The sequence below is a fragment of the Typopeltis vanoorti genome, chromosome 11 (genome assembly GCF_054136105.1).
Source record: "Typopeltis vanoorti isolate ZY-2024b chromosome 11, IOZ_Tvanoo_1.0, whole genome shotgun sequence".
NCBI lineage: Eukaryota > Metazoa > Arthropoda > Arachnida > Uropygi > Thelyphonidae > Typopeltis > Typopeltis vanoorti.
In genome coordinates this window covers 57,858,553-57,872,353 of record NC_143559.1, presented here as the reverse complement: position 1 = coordinate 57,872,353, position 13,801 = coordinate 57,858,553, and the positions used below count along the sequence as shown (strand labels likewise).

Genomic DNA, 13,801 nt, shown 5'->3' with positions numbered 1-13,801 from the left:
ATTGTTTTGAACTATTTTCTCTCATCATAAACCATACAAAACCTTTAAAGGGTAACAATCATGTTTTAAATATTCCACAGTAATCCTATGTCAAAAAAAAGGTAAATTCATCTTAAGTAAACTCTCAGTAGGTGCATAATCAAACATTGAAGTATAGAGCAAAGAAACTTTAATTTGGAATAACTAAACTACAATAGAGAAATATTACATAAACATTTGTATTTTATAGTCAAATATTAAAAAAAAATTAAAATGTTTTGAAAATTTATTAGAGAACCTATGAGAAATTTATATTTTCATAAGCTCTGGTCAATATTTTTTTAAAAATTTTGTTATAAAATATGAATGGATCCATATCCTCCTTTTAGTATTTTACTAATGCCAAATTAAAGCCTCTCAGCTCCACTTTTAATATTTGACAGCTATGTTTATGGAAAGCAAAAATTTTATTGCCACATTTTATCAAAAAAAAAAAAAAAGCCTAAAATTTCTGTGGTGTAAAATAATCCTTAATAAACAGAAATAGGAGATATTAAAGATCAATGCTTATTTCATAACCAAACACACACACAGCTTGGAAAAAAAGTCAACGGATTCCCCCCCCCCCCCCATGGGCAAGGTACATTGTGTCATGTAACAGGTTACATGTTTGTAGCCAGTATGAATTGGAGGAATATGATGCTCCCAGTCAGTGCAACTGTGTCCAGGGGAAATGACAGTTTGAAAGAAGTATTGTGATAAAATGCAATGTTGCAGGCCTATCTGTTCAGCAAATTATTGACAAATTGGGCCATTTCAGGTCAACAATCAGTGAATTGAATAATTCACTTTCTTGAATAATGTTTGTGTATTTGAGTCTACACTTCACATCTAATAGCTGTTCAACTTTGATTTGTTTCAAAACTTTCTTACACATCCTTCTTTTCAATATGAAGTTCAATTTTATCCTTCTCAACAGTAAATGGTGATCACTTCCTATTTCAAATCCTCTGTATACTAGTGTCTTGAACCAGTTTGAAAACATCACTGTTGACAATAACAATCAATGAGACTGTTATTATTATTATTGCATCTTCTCTCCATGTGAATTTGTACACATTTTTATGTTGGAACATGGTGTTAGTAATACTAGTCCATTTCCTGAGTAGAAATCTAGAAGGTACTTACCATTATTATTAGCTTTGCTTTTTTCTACAAATTTTTCCAAAACATTCTTATATGTCTCGTAATCATTTCCTACTCAGCTGTTCAGATCTTCAACAAAGACCAACTTTTCCTTTTTTGTTGTCACCTGCCTTCTCTAATGCTTAAAAAAAAAATAATTCCTCCACTTCTTCCTTATGTACAACCTTCTATGGGACCATAAGCACAAATAAGTTTCATTGTTCAGTTCTCAAGTCTGATATTAGCCCCCATCACTCTACTTGATACTTGTATTTTATATAACGAAACCTGTGGTGAATTCATCACTAAAAAACACACATACTAACCACAGTAATGACTATTTAATTCGTAAATATTTCATCCCAAGCATCTTGGGACATCATCAGTACAGTAGTTCAAACGATACTAGGAATAACATACAGTTAGGACACATGATTACAATGGAATCTCAATATGCGTGCAGTAACGTGTTATAGAAGTAAATTAAATATAACTGAAAAAAATATAATTAAAAAAATATATATAAAAAAATTATTTTACACAATTTCGTGTAAATATGAACGTTTGTATAAAGAAAGTGCTGAAGCCCTACTACACAGACCAAATTTAAACCACAACAACATTCTTACTATTCCTAAAGTATGAGAAATTGTCATACAAAATTGTGTAAAATAATCTTTATATATATATATATATATATATTTTCCCCCCCAGTTATATTTAATTTACTTCTATAACACGTTACTGCACGCATATTGAGATTCCATTGTAATCATGCACCTAACCGTATGTTATTCCTAGTATTGTTTGAACTACTGTACTGATGATGTCCCAAGATAATTGGGATGAAATATTTATGAATTAAATAGTCATTACTACTTGATACTGCTTGCTATTCAAGAAGATTATCCTGATATTTAGTGTTTATTATAGCTACTCCATTTCCCTGATTGTTATTTCCTGAATATAACATCTTGTATTTGATGCAATCTTACCTGTTTTTGTCTTCTTTGTTTCAGTCATGCCTATCATGTCAGTCTGGTACTTATCAAATTCTTCTGTTAGTTCTTTCTTTTCCACTGATGCTTCTTACATTGATTATACCAATCTTAAGCTCTGCTGACGTTGAGTTGGAGTTTGTTTCAGTAGCTGACTTTTCACTGTTCACCCTGGTTCCCTGATGAAAACAACAGGCGCCTTATTTAACAAGGTGATGTCCAGCTGGCATGAAATTCCATCGTGTTGTACCATCATTCTGAGTTAGGTTAAAGCCAATAAGAATACAATTTGGTTGGCTAATTCCCAAATTGCTAGCACATCCTCATTTGTTCTGTATCCAGGTAGATAAACAACAGTACATCACAAGAAGGTGAAGATTGGACATCAGGTCAGAAGCCCTGTTCGGTTCTCCACATTCTCCAAAAGGCCATGTGGAGGTCTTCTCCCAGTTATCCAGCCTTGATTATTAAGCACTCTCCAATTTTAAAAGCCAATTTTAATTTGTTTATAATTACAGGTTTATTTTGTTAATTAAATTATATTTTGAGAAAGGCACATTATTTTAAAAAAAAATAGTGGATTGTCCATTACACATGCGTATGTATATACGTGTAATGTTAATATTATTATCATTATTATTACATGAAATTATTATTTCATAGTAGTAGCCTCCAGGATATCCATGAGGTGACAGATGAGGCCTTGGATTGGCTTTCTGATCTGGAGACATTGACCTGTAGCTGCTTTTGCCATAAAGAATAAATAAACATAAATAAATTATTATTACATGATGAATGCACTCATTTGATTAAAAATTTATTTACTGGAATAATAACTGCAATTTAAATTTATCTTTGATATGAAAAATTACTTGTTTTGCAAGAAAATCAATAAGTTTTTTGCAAACAAACGATACTGTAAGTAAAGTGCCATAACTACAACACATAATAGTGACTCTTTTTTTTTTGCTTCATGACTGAACAAAACCCAAAATTGTAATTTGTAGGGGAATGAAAATACTATAATACTGCTGTGGGAGAAATTAGGGGATTTTTTGGAAGGATATTTAAGAAATCTTTCATATAGAAAGAAAACAGTTTAAAGTTATTTTATGACAATGATGACAGGCCAACTGGATATGGGAAGTTGAGTTTTTAATGAATTTAAAGAATAAAAATTTTAATGTCTTCCATATAGAAAGAAAAATAATGTTCTGAACATTGAAGAAGATAAAAGCACCAAAGAAAGTAAAAATGATTGGTTTACATTATGATTTTGGAGAAAACCAACAAACCAAAATCACAAGTTTTTGCAATTCTTTAAAAGGGAACGCTGCCGTGTTCGAATTAAGAAATGTTATGTATATTATAATGTGATCAAATAAACTTCATGACAAATGAGGGATGTTTTAAAATGGAAAAAAAAAAAGTGTAAATTATGTGAAGAAAGTAATATACAGTAAGCACTGAACTTAAACATATTCCAGTTACATAGATTCATAAGATATGCAGTTGCAGTGCTTTGACTTACAACTGTGAATTTGGTCCACAGACTCAATCTGAACCATTAATGACTCTCTCACTATCCCAAAAGTCTGGGAAATTATTATCCTCAATTGTATAAAATAAATTTATCAGATATATTTTAATTTAATTTTAAATTATAGTCTTTTTTTTTTTAATTCCTCAAATCTACTGTATGCATAGAGGGACTCCAACGCAAGCATGCACGCTAATTGTTCCTTTGAATGTAATCCCTATTATTGTTTGTAATAACTGTACTGATGATGTCTTAAGATACTTAAGATGAAATATCTACATTATTAAAATTTAATTACTGTGGTATACATGTGAATTTTTGGTTATGACTTTTTTGCTGATTTTCATACCAAATTTACTAAAGCAGTTATTCATCTTAGGGAATTCTGCAAACTTGTATTGCATTTATTTAGGAATATAAGTTGTAGAAAGTTTTTAACTTGATTATTTAAATATTTTGGTTTACTTGGTTTAATCCTTTATCCAAGTGTAAGTAACCAAAGTTTGAGCATGAAATATCTTCACAACTAGGCTACTTTGCATGTAAGTTATCAACATCGAATAACGAACTGAGATTAATATGAAGTTTTGACAATAATCTGAGATTAATATGAAGTGTGGGCAAAGCGACGCTGACCTCAGCAAGTTGCAGAGGCATATATAGTTTCTACTGTCTAGACAGTATAAGTCACTTGAAATCATGCAAATGGCAATTGATTTTTGTAGCTACACAGATTGAAGTGAATTAATTTTGTGCAAAACATTTTATAGGTTATAGCTAGATGAAAAAAACAGCAACATCGATATGGGAAATATTACATTAACACACTCGGGTCCAAGACTGGAAACTTCCACACAAAATGTCTTTCATGTGCATATGGGCTGGCAATAATTAGAGAAACCTTTTGGAAGTGATCATCACCTAGGTCTATGTGGGATAAAAATGAATATCACACTGCAAATAATATGCAAGAAAGTTTTTTAAATAATTAAAGTTCAGCAGCTTTTAGAGGTAAACTGCAGGCTCAACTATGCAAATATTATTCAGGAAAAAATGAAACAATTTAAAAACAAGAACCAAACCTTGTGTCTGTGGCAAACTTTGAAGAAAACATCGACTGATTCAGGTAGAGAGGAATATGGTGAAGGTGTAAGGATAGCAAAATAATAACACACTATGGTGGACACAAGAAAAATTCGAATGCTTCTCGCATTGGTATACAAAAATTGCTGATTCCCTTTAGTTCTTGTAACCAGCTTTAGAACTGATATACATGTCACTGATTTCAGTAGTCCCATGCCGATTTTTATCCACTCTATTCTGCAATTTATTTCGTGAATAAGGATCAACAAATATACAATCACTGCTAAGTTTCTCCCTCTTACACTCAACCTTTTCAATTTTAGTTTCCCTGCCCAATTACTTCAACTTGTTCAGAAAACAGCAACGTCGTCAATCGCTTATGACCTTCCATGTTCAGATGCAACCCATCTCTTGCATACAGCTGTCTTTCTCCTTCAAACACACTCCAGACATCAACAAATTCCAGACCTCTTCTTTTTGCACATTCTTGCAATCATATCATTCATTATCATCGCTTGTCTACTTAACTCATAATTGTCAAAACAAGGCAGCATACACATACTAACTTCCTTGACACTTTTCTTCTTCATGATATCTAACAATGTTCTTAAATCTTTTGCTACCCGATTTATACCACCACTCAGGTCATTTGTACCCACCATAACTAACATCTTTTCTGCATCATGCACTCTTTTTATTGCTAAAGCCACTCTCTGTTATTCCAACAAGCACTCAGGCATACCGCTCTCCATACCCTTAATCATAGAATCACCCATATATTTTACCACTCATAACTTCACATCCAAGTCAAAACAAGCATCACTCACGGCCTCATTTTCTATGCTATTCAGCATGACTCACCCAGTTTCATTACTCAATGCTCTTTTACTTACTCCCTCACTCTCACGACATCTCGTTTCTTCTAGATCTCTTGTGCTTTCATTCTGTTGATTCCCAATCACTCCCATACTATTTATTACTTCAATCACCAAAGACTCTCCCATACTTAATCCTGTTTTAGTTACTTCAGTTAAAGTAATCTCCATAGTCCTAATTTCTCTATTCAACACATTTAACTCAGTTTTAATTTCCAGAACCTCCTCACTGGGCACTTCCAATTCCTCTTGCAGAAGATGGTCACTTTTCATTTTGATTATAATGTCCTTGTTATTTTTTTTTATTTTTTATTTTTTTAGGAATTTGAAGGCCAGCTTTTCTGTTTTGTTTAGGTTGCTGCTTAGTCTTTTGTTTAAGTTTAGTATGCAAGATGCTTTCATATGTATTTTGTCAGCTAGATTGGCGGGGAGGGATCTTAAACCTCTCTCGATATGATAAATGATATCCAGTTTGATTACCGATCTTGGCACACTGGCGTAGTTTAGGCCTTTTTCCAGTAGCGAGAGTTCACCTTGGGTGAGGTTGTAGTCTGATTTGTTAATAACCAGGCCTTGGTACGATGGTGGTTGGTTGCTCCTAACTTCATTTGTGGGTGATTGGCTGCTCCTTGTGAAGTCGGTATGTGATTGGCTGCTCCTTTGGTTATGGCATCCTGATTGTCTTGTGCTTTTTTGCTGTTTAGTGCTTAGAACTTCTTTATTAATTTTTCCTTGTTTTTGAGTAATAGATGCTTGACCGTGTCGTGTGTGATCTTGTCTAAAATATCCCAAATTTCAGGATTAACATAGCTGGATAGCTCTAATTTCAGTTGTAAAATTTGACTCGCACAGATGCCAAGTTTTTTCGTGCCTCGTGGATTTGTTCCCTTAACAATGCTTTTTCCAACTGGGCATAAATACCGACTTCACAAAGAGTAGGCAATCGCCCACAAATGAAGTTAGGAGCAACCAACCACCATCGGACCATGGCCTGGTTATTAACAAATCAAATTACAACCTCACCCAAGGTGAACTCTCGCTACTGGAAAAAGGCCTAAACTACGCCAGTGTGCCAAGGTCAGTAAACAAACTGGATATCATTTATCATATCGAGAAAGGTTTAAGATCCCTCCCCGCAAATCTAGCTGACAAAATACATATGAAAGCATCTTGCATACTAAACTTAAACAAAAAGACTAAGTAGCAACCTAAACAAAAACAGAATTGGTAGGTCATTCCCCCTTCCTACATAAAAAATACACATTTCATAAGCAAAATTAAAAAACATTACACTCAATGACCAAGATTTATTAGTCAGCTTTGACATAGCTGCCCTTTTCATCAATGTCCCAATCAATGATACTATTATGCTCCTACAGAACATATTTCCACACGACATCACGGCCCTCTTTGCCCAAGTACTCTGCTCCGGATATTTCGTGTGGCAAAAACAATTTTTACCTTCAAAAACAAGGTAGCAGCCATGGGCTCCACCACTTCCCCCCCCCCCCATAGCTAACCTTTTATATGGAAGACTTTGAGCAATGAGCTCTAGAGTCAACGTGCCTAAAGCCCAAAATTCGGCTCAGATACAATATTTTTGCCATTTAGCCATGGCCATGGAGCACTAAATACATTCCTTAGCCACCTGAACAAACAATACAAATGTATCCAATTCACCATTGAAATAGAAAAAAAAACAACTCTCTTTCTTTCCTAGACACACTTGTTACTCATCTTCCCTCAGGCTTGGGTGGTGGTAAGAATTTTTGTGTATGTACTAGGCCTGTGTGTTTGCAGTAGACTGAGAAGGTGAGACTACCCGCAAACATACATACACAGGCCAGTACATACACAAAAATTCTTACCACCACCCAACACAAAAACTAGGGTATTAACAACAGCACACACTTTTTATCACAAAGATGTTTTATTAATGCTAGCGTTAATAAAACATCTTTGTGATAAAAGTGTGTGCTGTTGTTGTTAATACTGTGAAAAATAAGTCATGAATAACTATCAACACCTAAGCTTAGTCTGTCAGACAAAAAACTAGGTGTCATAAGCATCCTTAAACACAGAGCTCAAACTATTTGTTCAAATGAGCAAGCTCTAAACAGGAATACAAAATCGTCAACTATACATTTGTAAAAAATGGATACAGTAAAAAAACTATTCACAAGATCCTCCACAGAGATACACTAAAAACAAAAAAAGATTTCAAGAATGCCATTGCCATTCCTTATGTTAAAGGCATTTTCAGAAAAAATAGACAGAACACTACACAAAATACAACATCAAAACCACCTTTAAACCCCCGACAAAATTAAGACAGCTACTCAGTTCTTCCAAAGATGCTAGGTGTGGAAGATCCTCTTCCACACCTAGGAAGGACGAACACAAACGACACATTAAATACCTCCATTTCAGAAAACCTGGGCCTTTCAAGACCATGCACTCCAGCCATACCACAGAATTGATTGAAAAGGTACCAAATTCCTACACCACACCAAAACCTGGTTCGAGAGGAAATTTAAAGAAGCTCGTGAAATGCTCAAACACACTCCTAACCTGAACAGAAATGATGGTCTAACCATTCCAAGAATGTGGAGGACTCATTTGCAACCATTATAGCAACCAGAACAAGCCAAAGAAAAATCTCAATACAAGTCTTGGTGAAGTTTTAACATTCAATAGCAACCTGAACTGTACAAATCCAGAAGAAAATCTTAGTATAGCAACCTGAACTGTACAAGTCCTGAAGAAAAGCTTAGAATGGGAGGACTTTAGCAGTTTTTTTTTTTTTTTTTTTTTTTTTTAACCACTAGAGGTCAGACTAAGTAAAAGATCAATTAACAGCATAGATTCGATTCACCTTTGTAGAGTGCAAGAGCACGTCGCTTGTTTTCATATACACATGTATCTTTCTGATGATGACCTCAATACACGGGGTCGAAACATCAATTGTTGTTTTATTAATAATAAGTAAAATAATCATTTCAAGACGTGTGTTTTGTGTCCCCTAAATTTGTAAATATGAGATCTAAAGATCTAAAGTATGAAAATAAGCAGAAAGAGAGAACTACAGCTACATTCTTCATGGAGAACCTATAGAAGTAGTACAATACCTTCAGCTATTTAGGGGAAGGTGTTTTTTTTTTTTTTTTTGAAGATGGCAAATTAAATATGGAAATAGATATCAGAATAAACAGAAAAGCTGGTGTGGAGCTAGTTGAATAAAATTTATACAGAATAAGAGAAAAATCTGCCAAAACACTTAACTAGCAATATACATGACAGTGTTCAACCCAGCTTTAAAGTTTGGGATCTGAGAGTTAGGTTAGAAATAAAAGCACTTGGTCAAAAAATTAGACCACAAATGTCAGCATTCAGCAAAATATTACAGGTATGAACAGATGGGCATCAATGGAAGAATCATATTAAAAATAAAGATATAGGGAACAAAACTTGACACTGGTGAGCATCTAAAGATGTCTGAGCAGGGATAATCTAAAGTTTCATAGTCACTTAAACAGAAAATGAAAGGGGTGGGCAAAACAGGTGTTTGATGCAAAGATAGGGAAAAAGACAGGGAACCAAAATCTAGGTTGACTCAGTCAGAAATGCCTTAGAACATGTTTTTTGTTTTTTTTTTTTTTAAGTTTTCTGAATGAAGCCCAGAATAAAAAATAAATTTTACCAAGCACACATGAACACGGAGCTCCCACGGGCTTTACGAATCGTTACGAAACCAACAAGTAGAGAAGCCAATACATCAGAACCATCAAATCAGCACACACCAATGCCACAAGCAATTCATTTCAACGGAAACATCTCTGCTGTGGGAATATAGAGAGGTATAAGACAGGGTGATACAACATCTCCAAAATTATTCAGTATGCCTAGAAGAAATATTCAAACTTCTTGATTGGGAAGGGAAAGGTCTGAAAATAAATGGAAGATATTTAAGCCATTTACACTTTGCAGATGATATAGTTTATCTGCAAGTTCATGTGCAGTTTACTTCAACTGCACATGAATTAGACTCGTATCAATGAACTCCAAATTGCTAGCAAAACTGCTGACCTAAAAATAAACCTAAAGAAGACCCAAAGTTGTGTTTAATAATTATGTCCAACCAGAAATAAAAATCAATAATATGGAAACTTAAAGAAGTAGATCATTACATATACTTAGGACACACAGATATCAATGGAACAAATTAAAAGGTGCATGATGCTTGGGTGGAAAGCATTTGGAAAATTACATTCAAATTATATTCAAAAGCCAAATACCATTATGTCTGAAGAGAAAAGTTTTAAACCAATGTATTCGTCCTATACTGACATATGGCTGTGAAACATGGACAATGAATGAACAGAAAATTCAAAAAATTAAAAACAACACAATTTAGTGTGGAAAGAAGTATGCTTGGCATCACAAGATTGGATCACAAAAGGAATACATGATAAGAAATCAAACCAAAGTCTCTGACATCATAGGAAGAGTGAAACATCTGAAGTGGCAATGGGCTGGGCATACTGCTCGAAGACAAGATCAACGATGGACAAAAGAAGTACTGGATTGGATTCCACAAGAGGAAAAACGACCACGACACCGACCTAAATCACAGTTGATTGATGATATCATCAGATTTGCAGGAGTAACATGGAAAAGGAGAGCCATGGACAGGCAGCTTTGGAGTAATCTTGGAAAGGCATTCATCCAGCAGTGGATCGACAATGGCTGATAATGATGATGATACATGAACACACATATTGTACATATGTATATTAAACTGAACAAAAGTTTTACAAAACAATGTGTCAAGAATACATATAATAAAGTAAAAACAAAAACAAAGTTAATAACAAAGATGACTTTATGAACAGTTAAATACAACACAGAAAGAAATAAACTGAAAAAACAATATAAAAACAGAGGTTAGGAAATATTTAATGTGACAGTTGTGCTTGTCATATATCACATGATTGCTCACTATGCCCATTCTTTCAGAAGACTGCAATGAAAATGCCCCTGTACAAGTGATAAACTTCACCTCCACGACATAGCCACACTGTACATGCAAAGAAAAACAAGTAGTTTCATTCGGCCACTAAATACCATACGGACACAATTAGAGTATGTACTAATATATAGTGGAATATATATTAGTGTAAACTGGAGACAAATGGAATAAAATAACCTTGCATAATGAGAAACAACTCCCATAATAACATATCAGAAAATCAACTGCCATGATATTATATCAGATATTATACTGCATACAGGCAAGCAAAACAAAGTTTTATTGTAGAGCCAAATCAAACACCGTATCTAACTAAATAAATTGTTCTAACAACCTATTTCAAATTTTCAGTTGTAGAAAATACACTGCTTGGAAAGAAGCCTATGAACATCATAGTGTGAGGAACAAACATCATCCATGATGCCCACCTTAATAAAATGTAGCACCTCCTTTTGCTGTGATGACTGCAGAAATCCTATGACGCATACTTTCCACAAGTATACAATAGCAATCAGTAGGAATTTTGGACCAGTCTTCCTGTAGGCATGTAATGAGAGATCCTGGACTGTTGCAGAGCAGACATCCCTTGATCTCACCCAATGTTCTAGTTCATCCCACAGATGTTCAATAGGGTTAAGATTTGGGTTCTATGGAGGCCAGTCAAAAACCATGCAGTTACAGCAGCAACAGCCTTATGACAATGTACATTGTCTTGTTAAAAAAGAGACAATGGTCAATTCCATGGAAATGCCACAAAGAAGGAAGCAATGCATTGTCCAGAATGTTGAGATACCTCTCCGAATTCAACATTTGTGCACCATAAACAGAGGTCCAAGGCCAAACCAGGACCATACCATCACACTGCCATCTCCAAATTTCATAGTTGGGGTTATGCACTCTGGTAAGAGACATTCACCGGTCATTCCGCCACATCTGTCCATCAGCTCTGTAGAGGGTATAGCATGATTCATTGCTTCATAACACAGCTTTCCAAGCTTCCACATCCCACTGTATACATTCTTTGCACCACCAAAGACAACGCTGTTAATGTAGGGCTTGCATATTGGAGTCCTACCACGGAAACTCATGCTGTGAGACTCAGTTCTTCATGTTTTTATGCAGATTTGCATTCCAGTTGATGCCTAGAACTCTGCCTTGAATGTGCAGGCCAATGAATGGCTGTTTTTTTACATATTATCCTTTATAGCACCCTACGGTCATGTTTAGTGAGAATGGTGGGTCATCCGCTGCAGGTAGTGCTTGCAATTAACTCCTTGCACTTCCATCTCAGTATGGTATCACTGAACTGTAGGATGGCTCAATTTGTCAAGAATTTGCCAAACAGATAGGCCTGCAATATGGCACCCTATCATGTCACTTCAAAACTCTGTTAGTTCCGTTCTCACAGCATTTCACCCAGACATAGTTGCACTGACTTGGTAGCATCATATTCCTTTGATTTATATTGGCTAGAAACACGTGACTCGTTACATGGCATGATGCACCTTGCCTATGGGGGAGTGTCTATTGACTTCTTTCCAAGAAGTATACCTGGCACATCTCACTGAATGCAGAAACAAATCAGATAAAGAATCATACACACACACACACGCACAATTTAAAACTTGAAATCAGAATTGCATTTAGCATTATCTGTATCATTAAGACAGTTTAACAATACTGATTTTACATAATAAAAGCTGAAAATAAAATTTCATCAAAAATTCAAACTAAAAAAAAAAAAAAAATTTGCTAATGCCTTTTATTCCCTTATATGGAGTAGGTAAGGCCATTTTAACTCTAACTTTTGGAGATTGAATGGATAGATCAATCTCCACCAGTAGCCAATCAGATAGCTGGCCCACAACTATCACTAATTTTCAGCGGTACTCTGCATGAAGTATATATTTAAAACTTTATAAAAATGCACTGCTCAACACAGAGGAGACAATATACCAATATGAGTTCCTACTTAAAATGAAATATGTAGGATGTGACACAGCTTGAACATGAATATGTTCTGGCTATGAAATGCACTAATGTTTTCTATTTCATTAAAAAAAAAAGCTGGTTGCAACCCACTATAAACTGATTTCACGATCCACTAATGGGTCACAACCTGCAGTTTGGAAAACACTGCCTTAGAAGACTAAATGTTAGATATGATAACACTCAAGTGCTGACAAATAACAGACTAATTTGGAGGAAAACTGTTGATAGGAGATTAGTAATAACATAAATTTGATCATGCAATACTGTCATAATAACCTGTACGCTCATTGAAAGTATAATATCAGGAAATTGGTGATGTAATTATTAAATCAAAAGACTACATTTTTTGCTTGCAGGGTGAAGGGCTTACCTGAGGCAGTTGTGAGTGCTTTATCAGTGAATGAGTTCAAAGAAGAAGTACAATAGGCATTGTGTGAACAATGGTTAGTATGGGCCATCCACTATGAGTAACTCTATGGAGATAGATGCTTGAGAAAATCAGAAATGTTACTCTTTTTTATCCTTAGGCAGTCTGTCAAAAATACTTCATGAGGCTTCCACCTCTCTTTTATCTGGTCATTATCATTTAACCAAAAATTAAACAAGAAATCAATTTTTCCATTTTTCCTACAGTTCTTTGGCTTATTAATTGGAAAAAAAAAAAAAAAATGAAATGAAGTGATACCTTTCTAAAAACCTCCCCATTTTGTTGTGGGACTTCTTCTCCATCTCCAGCAACTCTTTGAGCAGACAATGGCAGCTGGTTTGCAAGTCTCACATTTTCATGCTGAAGAGACTCCATTTGTGTTGACTGATCAGAATATTGCTGTTTAAGTTCAGACATGGATAACTGTATTTGAGCCAGCTGATTTCCTAAGTCTATTGTCTGTTTGTCGGTTTTCTAAATAGAAATAAAAACAAGTTTTATTACCTGCACAGATCATTTTACTTATAAAATGAATTTTTTTTTATCAAAGTTATTTCTAAATATATTTAAAACAATTTATACATAGAAATCTTAAAAAAAATTTTTTTTTTCATTCATTTCTTGTTACCATAATGATGGCAGTAATGGACCACCATCCAAACATTCCCACATTACAATTCCTCTTACAGGTTT

At 34.5% G+C, this 13,801-nt stretch overlaps 1 protein-coding gene across 1 annotated transcript in view; it reads right to left on the bottom strand.

Moving 5' to 3' along the window:
• Positions 1–13,801, bottom strand: part of LOC150101607 (uncharacterized) — a 278,417-nt gene that overhangs the window by 73,960 nt on the left and 190,656 nt on the right. The window contains exon 7 of the mRNA XM_090399855.1: positions 13,367–13,582. Coding sequence (XP_090255981.1) covers positions 13,367–13,582 — 216 coding nt within the window. The remainder of the gene's footprint in view (positions 1–13,366; positions 13,583–13,801) is intronic.